Source organism: Nicotiana tabacum, chromosome 20 (assembly GCF_000715075.1).
Source record: "Nicotiana tabacum cultivar K326 chromosome 20, ASM71507v2, whole genome shotgun sequence".
NCBI classification, from domain to species: domain Eukaryota; kingdom Viridiplantae; phylum Streptophyta; class Magnoliopsida; order Solanales; family Solanaceae; genus Nicotiana; species Nicotiana tabacum.
In genome coordinates, this window is record NC_134099.1 from 46,871,502 (window position 1) to 46,886,059 (window position 14,558).

The 14,558-nt window shown below is 41.0% G+C and overlaps 1 protein-coding gene across 1 annotated transcript; it reads left to right on the top strand.

Moving 5' to 3' along the window:
- The first annotated feature begins 336 nt into the window (after positions 1–336).
- On the top strand, positions 337–795 carry LOC142174363 (uncharacterized). The gene has a single exon (XM_075240144.1). The coding sequence runs from the start codon at positions 337–339 to the stop codon at positions 793–795; it is 459 nt and encodes a 152-aa protein (XP_075096245.1).
- Positions 796–14,558: the final 13,763 nt, after the last annotated feature.

The window sequence follows — 14,558 nt, forward strand, 5'->3', positions numbered from 1 at the left end:
AAGATCTCTTTAGTTTTGACTGACTATTTTTCCAAATGGGTGGAAGCAGGTCCTTATCAATAGATTGGAGAACGCGAAGTGGTCGATTTCTTGTGGGAATTCAATTTGTAGGTTTGGAATACCGAAAGAAATAGCATGTGATAATGGGACGCAGATTATCGGGGCAAAAGTTACAAAGTTCCTCGAAGATTTGAAGATAAAAAGGATCACGTCTTCACCTTATCACCCGAGCACGAATGGTCAAGCGGAATCAACGAGTAAGGTGATTATTCAAAACATCAAGAAAAGGTTGGAGGCGGCAAAAGGCAAATCGCCCGAAGAATTACCCGGAGTTCTATGGGCCTACCGTACAATGCCAAATCGAGCACAGGAGAAACTCTTTTTTCTCTTATTTACGGTGCAGAAGCTCTAATTCCGGTGGAAGTAAGAGAACCTATTTTGAGGTACTTCCAGACAAATGAAGAATCGAACAACGAAGCAATATTGATCAACTTGGAGCTGCTTGAGGGACACAGGGACTTGGCGCGTGTAAGAATGGCAGCTCAAAATCAGAGAATGGAGAGGTATTATAATCAAAGAGACAACCTCCGTTATTTCAAAGTAAGAGATTTGGTTCTAAGTAAAGTAACTCAAAATACCCTGGAGCTCAACGCAGGGAAGCTTGGACCAACGTGGGAAGGTCCCTACCAAATTTCAGCTATCACTGGGAAAGGTTCATACGAGTTGGAAAACCAGAGTGGAGATAAGCTGCCTAGTAAATGGAACGTCGCACACCTTAAAAGATATTATTGCTGATTAACATTATCTGAGCAGAAATTATATGTTGCACTCTTTTTCCCTTCGTTCAATTTTTGTCCCAATTGAATTTTTTTGGCAAGATTTTTAACGAGGCAGCGTCGGAAAGCATAGCATGAGGACATCGACAGTAAGACCTTTAATATCAATGCAAACAAGCAAGTAACTACTCGGGGATGGTTAGATAGTCTTTGGCTCTATAGCAAATTCCTATTGGAAGTTAAGTTTGCAATTGATAAAAGGTTACCCGACCTCACGAGCACAAACCACTAGAGGATTGTTAGATAATATTTTGCTCGATATCATAGATTTTTGAGGGAAAGTAAGGTGTGTTACCGAGTTAAGGATTATCTGGCAATTCATTGGTGCAATTTTTGAATGTACAAGACTTCCAGTGTTCCAATTTGCATTCTTCGCATTCAAACACTGGGGCTTATTATTATTTGAGGATACAACACCAGTAATTGCCACGTGGATCGGGAACGAAAGTTCGGAAGAGTAAATGTATCATCGGGACTGGGGACTACGTAGCCAGTCACATAGAAACAAGTTATATGAGATAGCCACAAGTAATGACAATTTATTTTTGGCATAGCAAATGCTTGTATACTTTTGAAAATAGAAGGAATTAAATGAAATGAAATCCTTTTATTTTTATCTTTTTTCTAGTTTGAATGATAAACTAACTTCTTCATTTGAAAGTTAAACACGTACTTCAAATTCTAGTGATGTAATGAATAGGAGACGTCCTCTTCAATAGCACTATAAACATAAAAGGGCCCCTCTCTTATGAAAGCTCTCACATTAAAGGGTCGATTTTGAAAGAACCTATGCCTAGAATCAGAATGCCTTCGGGGGAAGATGCACCCAAAGACGTATACGAAAGGACGCAAAAATTAAATTTGCTCAAACACTTATAGAAACCCTCATGTAAAATTCTTCTATTACACATAGCAAAGCGCAAACAGAAGAACGTGCGTAAAATTTTTAAGGAAATGTAAAAGTTAAAGACTTGCATGGATACTCAAACAAAAGTATGACTCAAACCATACTTGAGCAAAAATATGTCTTTATTTACAAAAAACATGCTAAAATGGCAAAAGTACAGGAATGGGAAAAAAGCTAAACTATAGTATCTCCGGAACCAAGAGGAAGAGAAGTGTCCGCACCCTCGGGAGAAGTAGGAGGGTCCACTGATGACTCAATATTTTCCCCAGTTTGGTCTTTAGCATCATCACATTCCAATTCTCTTCAGTCCCTGAAAACTCGAAACCATAACCAGAAGAACCAGGAGCATCAGACTGCATTGGGAGTCCATTTTTAGTAGTCAACTCAAGCTCTAGAGCCTTAAAATTTTTGGCATCATAGTCAATAATGCCTGCTTTAGCCTCTTCAAAGGTTTTTCTCCTCATGATGTACATGGAATAAGTTTTTCAACGACGAGGGAAGTCGCTCGGCGCTTAAGTTCTTATTTGAGTTGAGTTAAATCGGCAGAAAGGCTTTCTCGGGAGGACTAACAGATCTGAGGCTAACATCGAGGTCACAGACGGTTGAACTAAAGACCCTGTTATGCTCGATAGTCTTCCTGTGCTTCTCTTCCAAACGGGCATGCTTTACCCTTGCAATAGTAAGATCTTTGATTTTGGAGTTCAAGGATGCCTCTAATTCAGTCACTTTTTCAGCAATGGAAGCCTCGCGCTCTGTTGCAGCAAGAACGACGTCATGGACTTCAGCCCATTTAGCCTTAGCTTTATAGGATCTAACCCTCAGCGGGCCAATTTCTTAGCTAAGGGTCACCACCTCTTGCTTGCTTTGCTGCAAACGGGCCTCCAACACAACAACCTCAGTAGCTTTGGTTTCCAGCTCCAAAAGACGGAGAACGATTTGATCCCGTTCTACCAAAAGTTGATCCCGCTCAGAAGTGAGTTCTTCCTTCTAATAAATCAACCTCTGAAGGCCTTCGGAATCAAGAAAGTTGGCATGCAAAATAAGAGAAGTGAAACTTAGAATACGTTCATGCAAAAGAAGAAGAAATTACAAAGGAAGAAAGGAACGCACCGCTACAGCATTATGCATGGCATTGTTTAACAAACACTCCCCCGAGAGGCTTCAATATCTTCATAATCATTTTTTGAATCCAAAGGCTTCAGATAATTAGCAAGCTCCACCGGCTGGTAAAGCAGGTGACACCCGGTAGAGACCGAGAAGGTAACATTCCTCCTCCTCTGTGGATCTTCATAAAGGGCAACGTAATTTGCCCCAAATTCTCATTAGCTGGGGACAGGGGAGGAGGAACATCTCCTTCATTATCAGATGTGGTAGGTGTAGATAATGTAGCAACTACCGGTGGGAGAGTAGATGAAGTGGAAGTGATGTAGCAGTTGCTGGTGATGGTGAAGACAGGGATGAAGCATCTTCATGTATAAATTCAGAGGTTGTTAAGACCACGTATAAATTCAATTGTGTCGTTTTAAGTAAAATGGTAAAACAAAAACACGTATAATGATAAAACGGTAAACATAGTTTCTATGATCGACCTGAGGTTTAATTTATACGTGGTTTCTAGACAAGTGAACTAATTTAATCCTGAAATAATAAAATAATTGGAGAAATGTACAATACTTAGCCTCAGAATGTTGATGAAATGGTAAAATTTACAATTCCGGGAATAAGATTTCCGGACACAACAATGTTGAAATCAAAAGTAAGAAGGTAAAATTATATTAAGCTTTGTATAGAATGTGGTGTAGGTTAGCTAGAAAACTCGTGTCCTTTACAATGATAATTGGGCTCACTATTTATAACTGTGTCTAGGGAAGAAGGTCATAGGATCGTGCGCCCTGTTAATATCAATTATGAGGGTCATTGTTGAAGATGTAACGGTAAACATAAATTTCAAATTCTTTTTAATGGGTCGTCCTCCTTAATGTTGCAGAGTATTCTTTATTAAATGTTACCAGGTGTAAAGTATTTAATATAACTTTATGAGCGTCATCTGTTCCGGTGACAAACGGAATAGCTGTGTTCGGTCTTCAGCCATCTCTGTCTTAGGTTCCACGTGTCTTTCCTTTAGATGACCATGTGTCATAACATATTTTACCATATACAGATAGTCTCCCTACTTTCCGGTGACATTACTTTTGTGTCACCGGGAAGTTGGTAGAAATACTCTTTTGGCGAGAATTACTATAATTCCCTCTGCAGCCCTCTGACGGTTGATTAGACGTACGTCTCTCCGCATTTAATGCCCCGAACACGCGTCATACCATGATTCAACACAACTTTTGCCGATTATCGAGGTAATCATGTCCATGAATTTAGCCTCCAAAATTTTACTTATATGCATCATCCTTCTCCTATGCATTTCATAATTTCTCAAACTTCCAACTTGCATCCTTGCTTTCCATGTTTTATCTAATTCTCTTCGATCCAATACTTTTTCCTTCCTTTATTCAACGGCTTCCTCTTCAAAGCGTGCTGGTTCTTCAAAGAGCAAGAACAAAATTGAAGATTCTGCTCCTCTAACGGTAGGTTCCATCATCCCCAGAAGTATTAACACCACAAAGGACTTCGAGGATAAATTCCCTACTGCTAACACTCGTTCATGGGTTGTTAGTAGGTGTCCTTCTTCATTCGTCCTTCTAGTATTCTTACTATAAAGGAAGACTGTCGTTGCCATGAGTTAGATATTGTTGCTCCTGATCTATCGGAGCGAGTGACCCTTCCCAAGAAGGGTTTTACATATTTTTACATGTATCCCTTTACTTGGGTGCATTTTCTTTAAGTGGAGAGCTAGATTTTGTGATTGCAGAGTTTTGCATCCGCTACCAAATATGTTTGGCACAAGTAAGTACCTCTGTGTAGTGGACGGTCGCCTGCCTTTGGCTCATGTGCTAGGAGACTGGAGAAGAGCTAACCTTAGCTCATATGATGAATCTCTACTCTCCTAATATTTTCTGTAGGGGGATGATAAACCTCTGCAAACGTGGCCACCATGCTCTATTGACCATCATGGATAATGATAACGACCGTGGATGGAAAGAACAATTCATTGCAATTGCCACCGATAAAATCATTCCAACAGCAGCTTCATCCTTTCCGGCTACTTGGAATCGTACTCGTAAGACCTTTCAATTAATATTTCTCTTTACTAAATATTCTGTTGTGAGCATATTGACTCTTCATCTCGTCATGTGTTTCAGCAACTCGATGGGTCCCACTGGTGCTAGAAGGCTTGAACTGGTGGGTCCAGAATATCTTGGATGTTACGATGCTCAAAACTCATTTGTGGAAAGTACTGGCCCTTGTATATGGGTGGAAGGCAAAAAATCATGGTAATTTGAACTTACCTTGTTTCTATTTTTAATGTGAAGAACTTGTTGAACCCTTCTGACTTGTTCATGAAATTAGGTCTACCCACGGGCTCTGTTGCTGTCCCCGAGGAGTACATCTTGGCTGATCTTGAGAATCGCGATGCTGCTTGAGGAGGCACTTACTCGAATAGGTATCTCTATGCCTACTTCAAGTGCAAATGTTTTCCAATGGGGTCCCCGACTGGAGAACAAGCAACCAAAAAGAAACGTTCTTTCGCTGCCGGGGAAAAGAATAAGAGGGCGAAGACTACTGCCCCCAAGTCATCTCCGGAAGTTGTGATCACTAGCCCTCCTCCCGGGCCGATCATAGACACCGTGGTGGATGACGATGATGGAAAAGCTAGTGATGATGGGGCTTCTCTACACAAAAGGCGACATTCATCAGCAACTCAACATAATGCTCCATCTGCTGAGTTAACTGTTCCAACCGAGGACGACGCCTCAGTGCTTTGGGGGAAGTTTGATTTGGTAGAAAATGCCAACTCCTGCTATCGGGTCCCAAATGTTATACCTACTACTGCGGGGCCGAGTACTGAGTCCTTTCCATCTTTGGTTGGCGAGCACCCAACCACCAGCACTACACTTGATGCAAGTGCTTCACATCCTTCAACTCCATCAGCTTTATCCCCGTCTTCACCATCACCAGCAACTGCTATATCACTTCTATCATCATCCACTCTCCCACCAACAGCTGCTACCTCCACCTGCCACATCTGATCATGAAGGAGATGTTCCTCCTCCCTAGTCCCTGGTTCATAGGAATTTAGGGCAAAATTATGCTGCCCCTTCTTAAGATCCACAGAGGAGGAGTAATGTTATCCTCACGGTCGCTACCGTGTGCAACCTGCTTTCCCGGCCGGTGGGGCATGCTAACTATATAAAACCTTTGGCTTCAAGCACTCTCAGGGGCATGTTTGTTAACGATGCCATGCATACTGCTGCAACAATGTGTTCCTTTCTTCATTTGTAATTTCTTCTACTTTTGCATGAATGTATTCTAAGTTTTGCTTCTCTTGTTTTACAGGCCAACTTTCTTGCTTCTGAAGGCCTTCAAAGTTTGATTCATAAGAAGGAGGAACTCACTTCTGAGCGGGATCAACTTTTGGTGGAACGTGATCAAACCGTTATCTGCCTCTAGGAGCTGGAAATCAAAGCTACTGTGGATGTTTTATTGGAGGCTTGTTTGCAGCAAAGAAAGCAAGAGGTGGTGAACCTTAGCCAAGAAATTGGCTAGCTGAGGGTTAGATTCGATGAAGCTAAGGCTAAATGGGATAAATCCAGGATGCCGTTGTTGCTGCAACCGAGCGCAAGGCTGCCACTGCTAAAAAAGTGTCTGAATTAGAGGCAACCTTGAACTCCAAAATTGAAGAGCTTACTATGAGGGAAAAACGTGACCAGTTGGAAAAGAGGCACAAGAATACTATCGAGCATAACATGCTCTTTAGTTCAACCGTCCGCGACCTTGATATTAGCCTCAGATCTGTTAGGTCCTTCCAGGAAAGCCTTTTTACCGAGGTAACTCAACTCAAAGAAGAACTTAAGCACTGAGCGGTTTCCTTCATTATTGAAAAAACTTTTGCCATGTACAAGATCAGGAGAAAAACCCTGGAAGAGTCCAAAACAGGCATTATTGACTTTGATGCCGAAATTACTAAGGCTTCAAAACTTGAGTTGACTGCTAAAAATGGACTCCCTACGCAGTCTGATGCTCCTGGTTGTTCTGGTTCTAGTTTCAAGTTTTTGAGGACTGAAGAAGAATCAGAAGTTGATGATGCTGAAGACCAAACTGGAGAAAATATTGAGTCATCAGTGGACCCTCCTACTTCTCCCGACGGTGCATACACTTCTCTTCCTCCTGGTTTCGGAGATACTGTAGTTTAGCTTTTCTTTTTCCCATTCCTATACTTTTGCCATTTTGGCATGTTTTTTGTAAATAAAGACATATTTTTTCTCAAGTATGGTTTGAGTCATACTTTTATTTGAGTATCCATGCAAGTCTTTAACTTTTGCATTTGCTTAAAAATTTTGCTAACATTCTTCTGTTCGCACTTTGCTATGTGTGATCTCGGATGCTTTTTCCTCGAAGCATTTTGGCCCCGAGTATTATCCCTTTTACATGAGGGTTTCTATAAGTATTTGCGCAAGTTTACTTTTTGCATCCTTTCGTATACATCTTCGGGTGCATCTTCCCCCTAAGGCATTCTGATCCAGGGCATAGATTCTTATGAAATCAATCCTTTAATGTGATGGTTTTCATAAGAGTGGGCCCTCTTATATTTACGGCGCTCTTGAAAAGGACATCTCCTATTCATTACGGCACTAGAATTTGAAGTACTTGTTTAACTTTTAAATGGAGAAGTTAGTTCATCATTCAGACTAGAAACAAGATAAAATAAAAGGATTTCATTTCATTTAATTCTTTCTATTTTCAAAAGTATACAAGCATTTTCTATGCTAAAAAGAAATTGCTGTTACTTGTGGCTATCTCATACAACTTGTTTCTAACGGGCTAGCTATGCAGTCCTCGGTCTTGATTACACATTTACTCTTTTGGATTTTTGTTCCTGGTCGATGTGGCAACTACTGGTGTTGTTTCCTCATATCATTCCCCCAAGTGTTCAAATGCGAAGAATGCGAATTGGAACACTGGAAGTCTTGTACCTTCAAAAATTCCACCAATGAATTTCCAGATAATACTTAACTAGTTAACACACCTTACTTTCCCTCAATAATCTATGCTATTGAGTAAAATATTATCTAACAATCCTCTAGTGGTTTGTTCTCGTGAACGGACGAGTAACCTTTGCTCAATAGCAAACTTAACTTACTGATAGAAATTTGCTATAGAGCCAAAGACTATCTAACCATACCCGAGTAGAAACTTGCTTGTTTGCCTTGATATTAAAGGTCTTACTATTGCTGTCCTCGTAGTATGCTTTCTGTCGCTGCCTCATTAAAAACCATGCCAGAAAAACCCAATTATGACAAAAACTGAAGGAAGGGATAGGTAGTGCAGCACATACTTTCCGCTCAGATAATGTTAATCATCAATAATTTCTTTTGAGGTGTGCCACATTCTAGTTACTAGGCAGCTTGTCTCCACTATAGTTTTCCAACTTGTATGAACCTTTCCTAGTGATAGCTGAAATCTGGTAGGGACTTTCCCACGTTGGTCCCAGCTTCCTTGCATTGAGCTCCCCGGTATTTTGAGTTACTTTCCTTGGAACCAAATCTCCTACTTTGAAATATCAGAGGTTGGCTATTTAATTATAATATCACTCCATTCTATGCTTTTGACCTGCCATTCTTACACGCGCCAAGTCCTTGCGTCCCTCAGGCAGCTCCAAGTTGATCATCATTACTTCGTTTTTCAATTCTTCATTTTCCTTGAAGTACCTCAAAGTAGGTTCTCCTACTTCCACCGGGATTAGAGCTTCTACACCGTACATAAGAGAAAAAGGAGTTTCTCCTGTGCTCTATTTGGCCATTGTACGGTAGGCCCATAGAACTCCAAGTAATTCTTCGGGCGATTTGCCTTTTACTGCTTCCAACCTTTTCTTGAGGTTTTGTATAATTACCTTGTTCGTTGATTTCGCTTGACCATTTGCGCTCAGATGATAAGGTGAAGATGTGATCCTTTTTATCTTTAAATCTTCGAGGAACTTTGTAACTTTTGCAACGATAAAGTGCTGCCCATTGTCACATTCAATTTCTTTCGGTATTCCAAACCTGAAATTTTTATTCCCATAAGAAATCAACCACTTCGTTTTCTCTTATCTTCTGATAAGAACCTGCTTCCACCCATTTGAAGAAATAGTTAGTCAAAATTAAAAGAAACCTTATCTTTCTAGGAGCCGGTGACAGCGTCCCAACGATGCCCTCCCTCATTTCATGAACGACCACGGGGAGAGAACCGAATGTAAGGGTTCCATTGGTTGATGCATTTATGGTGCGTAACACTGACACTTATCACATTTTGGTACGAAATCTTTGGTGTCCTGTTCCATGCAGGGCCAGTTATATCCTGCCCATACCAATTTCAATACCAAGGAATCTGCACCCGAGTGGTTGCAGCATATCCCTTCATGAACTTCTCTCATGACGTATTTATCTTCGGATGTTCCTAAGAACCGGGCCAGCGGGCCTTGGAAATATTTTCTATACAACTGGCCTCACTTGAAGCTGTATCGTGCAGCTTTGGCATGTAACGCCTCTGATGCTTTGTGGTTTTCGGGCAACTTCCGTGTCGAAGTAATCGATTATATCATTCCTCCAATCCCAGAACAAGCAAGCAAGTTGAATTTTCCTCGTAGTAACTATCTATATTCAAAATCGAGTTTGTCAATTGTACTATCGCGTCAGACTCTGTTCCCTTTATTTCCGTTGATGATCCTAAGTTTGCTAACGCATCTGCTTCTGTGTTCTCCTCCCTTGGGATATGAGTAATTGACCACTTCCGGAATTGTGCAAACAGAGCCTGGGCCTTTATCATTTACTGTTGCATCCGTTCTTCTTTAGTGTCAAAGATTCCATAGACCTGATTTACCACCAGCTGTGAGTCGCATTTGATTTTGATGACCTCGGAGTCAAGTCCCCAGGCCAATTCAAGTCCTGCAATCAAAGCTTCATACTCTGCTTCATTGCTAGTTAAAAGGATCATTCTGATGGCTTGACTCAAAGTTTCTTCCGAAGGCATGATTAAGACTATTCCAAGTCTGAACCCTTTATATTGGAAGCCCCGTCCGTAAATAAGGTCCAAACTCCTGATGTTGATTCCGACACTGTTGCTACCTCCTTAGTTTCTAGAGGTAGCAGTCTCGATTTGAAATTTGCCACGAAGTCAGCCAAGACTTGTGACTTAATCGCGTTCCTTGGTTTGTATTCAATGTGGAATTCACTCATTTCGACGACCCATTTAGCCAATTTGCCCGAGAGCTCGGGCTTATGGAAGATGTTCTGCAAAGGAAAAGTAGTCACCACAACTATCAGGTAGCTTTTGAAGTAGGGCCTCAGCTTCTGAGCGACAACTACGAGAGCTAAGGCCAATTTTTCCTAATGTGGGTAGCGAGTTTCTACTCCCGTTAGAATTTTTCTAACATAATAAATGCGATATTGCGTACCTTTATCCACATGGACTAGAACCACATTTACCGCAACTTTCGATACCGCGAGATAGACCAGCAATGATTTTCCTTCTTTAGTTTTGAGAGCAATGGAGGACTTGATAAGTACCTCTTCAAATCCCTCAAAGCTTGCTGGCACTCTGGTGTACATTCAAAATCATTTTTCTTTTTGAGAAAAGCGCAGAAATGATGATATTTTTTCGGCGACCGGGAAATAAACCTGCTCAGAGCTTCCAACCTTCCCGTGAGCCTTTGGACTTCCTTTACGCTCGATAGTTGATCCGGGATGTCCTCTATGGCCTTGGATTTATCGGGGTTCACCTCAATTCCCCTTTGCGAGACCAGAAACCTAGAAACCTACCAGAACTAACCCTGAACGTGCATTTCTCGGGGTTAAGTTTCATGTTATACTTTCTAGGATACTGAAAGTTTCTTGCAGATGTTTGAGGTGGTCACATGCATTCAAAGACTTAATGATCATATCGCTTAAATAAACTTCCATAGTTTTTCCTATTTGATTTTCAAACATCTTGTTCACGAAGCGTTGATAAGTGGCTCCAGCGTTCTTCAACCCGAAGGGCATCACATTATAACAATATGTATCGAAATTTGTTATAAACAAAGTCTTTTCCTGATCTTCCAGATTCATCTTGATTTGTTTATACTCGGAATAAGCATCGAGGAAACTCATTAACTCATGCCCGACCGTGGCATCAATCATTTGATCTATATTTGGCAATGGGAACGAGTCTTTCGGGCATGCCTTATTAAGATCATTATAATCTACACACATACGGAATTTGTTGTTCTTCTTAGGAACTACCACTATGTTAGCCAGCCAGTCCGGATATCTTACCTCTCAGATCAAACTGATGTTAAGCAAGGGGTTACCTCTTCTTTGATGAATTTGTTCCTGGCTTCGGCAATAGGGCACTTCTTTTGTCTTACTGGAGGTATGTTGGGATCCAAGCTTAGCTTGTGCACTGCTACCTTAATCGGGACACCTGTCATATCCTTATGCGACCATTTAAACAATCGACGTTAAATTTAAAAAATTTAATAAAACCAGACCTGAGCTCCGAGTGCAGTCCCACTCCCAAATGGAACTTCCTTTCTAGGAATTCTTCGATCAATGCAACTCGCTCCAGTTCTTCCGCCGTGGAGTTTGTTGCGTCCCTCTCTTCTGGAACTTGGAAATATCTCGGCACATGATAATGTTTTGACGATTCTGTTTCGGGGCTAGCTTCTTCTAGATCGGGAGCAGGTGCCGGTTCCTGTAATTGCTATGCCGCGTGCTCCTTCCCTTTGCTATTAGAAAATTGAAATTGCATTCATCTCCCTTGCTGCTAGCTGATTACCCTTTATCTGCTTGATTCCTTTGGGAGTTGGAAACTTCTCAATTGGTAATATGTTGAGGGTACAACTTTCATCTCGTGTAACCATGGCCTTCCCAAGATGATATTGTATCCCATGTCACCATCTACTACTTCGAAGACAGTTGTTTTTTTTACTCTTTCAGTGTTCGTGAGTAGCAAAATCTCCCCCGGGTAGTTACGCTTGTGAGGTTGAAACCGACGAGGAGCTTTGTGGATGGATTAATGCTTCCGGTGATTTTATCTTACTCCAATACTCTCTATTATATGATATTAGAGGAACTTCCTAGATCCACCAAAACACGTTTAATTTTAAAGTCTAACACATTTAAAGAAATTTCCAGTGCATCGTTGTGCAGTAACAGTAATCCGTCTGCGTCCTCCTCCGTGAACGTGATATCATCTTCATGGATCCCTTTACTATGACTTATTGAAACTTTCATCTTCTTTGATATCGAAAAGGAGACCCCATTAATCTCATTCCCCCCGAAGATCATGTTGATCGTTTGGTGTGGGGGTTTTTCTCCTACTTTCAAGGGTTTTGCGTTGTCTCTGTTACGACTATAATTGTTCTTAGCTCGGTCACTTAAGAATTCTCAGAGTGACCATTCTTCAACAACGTTGCCACTTCTTCCCAGAGGTGTCGGCAGTCCCCCTACAGTGGCCATTTGTCCCATGGTTTTCACACCATAGGTTAGGATCACTCTCACTAGAATTTGATTTCATTGGTTTTGGGAACCATGCCTCTTTGATGTTTCTCATGGATGACACAAATTCCTATGTACTGACATTGAAGTTGTATCCCTAAATTGGGGTAAGCAGAATCCCGAGAACCCTACATTTCCTTATCCTGTAATGACCTGTTGTTCCGCCCATGATCAGACCTTCTGTCAACGGTGAACTTGTCTTCTATTCGAGGGCCCCTACCACGACCTTCAGTTCGTTCGTATGGCAAAAACTGGCCTATCAAAGTCCGTTTGTCCGCGTCGTAGTCATCTTTTGATTTTTCTTTATTCTTCTCCCATCCTTTGGCCGACGATGAAAAGCCAACTTGATTAGCTTCGATTCTTATCTTTGACTTGTACCGGTTGTGGAAACCTGCCCAAGTTGTTGCCTAAAACTCAAGCAAGCTTTCCTTCAAATTCCAGGAAGCGTCTAAACTTCTCGGATTTAGTCCTTTATTGAATGTTTCAGTCGCCCATTCATCCGGGACAGCTGGGAGCAACATTCTATCCTTTTGGAAATGGGTGACGAATTCTCGTAGCAACTAGGACTCTCCTTGCGAAATCCTGAATATATCGGCCTTTTGGGCTTGCACTTTTCATGCCACAGCGTGGGACTTGATGAAAGAATCTGTGAGTATCTCAAAGGAACCTATGGAATGCTAAGGTAATAATGAATACCACGTCATAGCTCCTCTCCTGAGAGTTTCTCCGAATTTCTTTAGCAACACAAATTCAATTTCGTGAGGCGCTAAATCATTTTCTTTTACTGCCATCGTGTAAGGGGTAATATGCTCTTGAGGATCTAAAGTTTCGTCATATTTTGGCACTTCAGGCATTTTGAACTGTTTTGGGATTAACTCTGGTGCTGCCCACGGCTTGTACGACAAATTGAGTATACCTTTTTGTATTTGGTCCCTTCATTACTAGTGGCGTGCCCGGGATTTGGTCCATGCAGGCATTTACTTCCCTTATAAACCGTAAAAGTTCGCTCTTGAAAGGATCGTTCATGTTATTTAGATCGGATCACTCCCCTCTAGTTCCGTCAGAGCCAACTTCACCCCCTAGCGTGTTGTTGTCGACCCTCTGTATTATTTGATTTGTGGGAACACCGGGAGGAACTGGATCTCCTCTGTTTGCATTATTAGAAGCACCCGACAATGCCTGTTTCAACTCCTCATAACCTTATCCTGCCGCGTGAGATGACCTAGGATGATCGCCTATTGCTCTTGTAAGACCCTTGTCGCGTCAACGACATGTTCCTCATCAGCATCATCGGGAGTTGCCCCCCGAACTTGTCGAGGATACTACCTGTAATGTACCGGTATGGCGTCATTCTCCTCATTACGAGTATTACTGATTGAATCCTCGAAGTGAGGTTGATCTCCTCGAATCTCAGTGTTGTGCGTGTTTTTAACAGTGTTATCTGCCATTTCTTATGGGTTTTCTTTTCTAAGACAAAATAATCAAAGCACGTTAGTAAAAGACAAGGATCAATTTAATTACACGGCTGTTTAGGCCCCACGCTGAGTGCCAAGCTGTTTACCCGTAAAATAGTACAGTTGAATTTATACGTGGTTCTTAGACAAGTGAACTAATTTGATCCTAAATAATAACATAATTGGAGAATTGTACATTACTTAGCCTTAGAATGTAGATGGAATGGTAGAAATGACAATTCCGGGAACAAGATTTCCGGGCACAGCAATGATAAAATCACAAGTAAGAAGGTAAAATTATATGGAAAAGGGCCAAAAATGCCCTTAACCTATTAAAAATGGCTCAAAATTATCCTCCTTCCACCTATTGGTTCAAATTTACCTTTAATGTTATTTTTAAGTTTAAAAATACCATTCTCTTTAATGTAAAGATGGCATGGTATTGATGGCCATTTTAATGGGACATGTGGCATTTATTTAGTGGTTCACACGTATTTTTCTAACCCAATCCAAAAAATAGTGTTCTTATTTTCCTCTTCTTTCTTCCTTCCTCGATCTTCCATCAACATAATAAAACCAGCCATACATTAAACACAATTTAACCAATATAACAACAGTCAATATTAAGCAACAATAATATTAGAACTAAAAAAGAAAATTAAAAGAATTGAAACCAAAATTAAACTTAAATCAGAGAATTAAAAGAATTAAGACAGAAAATTAAAAGAATTGG

Bases quoted from the DNA above. Each gene is read 5' to 3' on its own strand.
- LOC142174363 (XM_075240144.1), top strand. From the start codon at position 337: ATGGGCCTACCGTACAATGCCAAATCGAGCACAGGAGAAACTCTTTTT.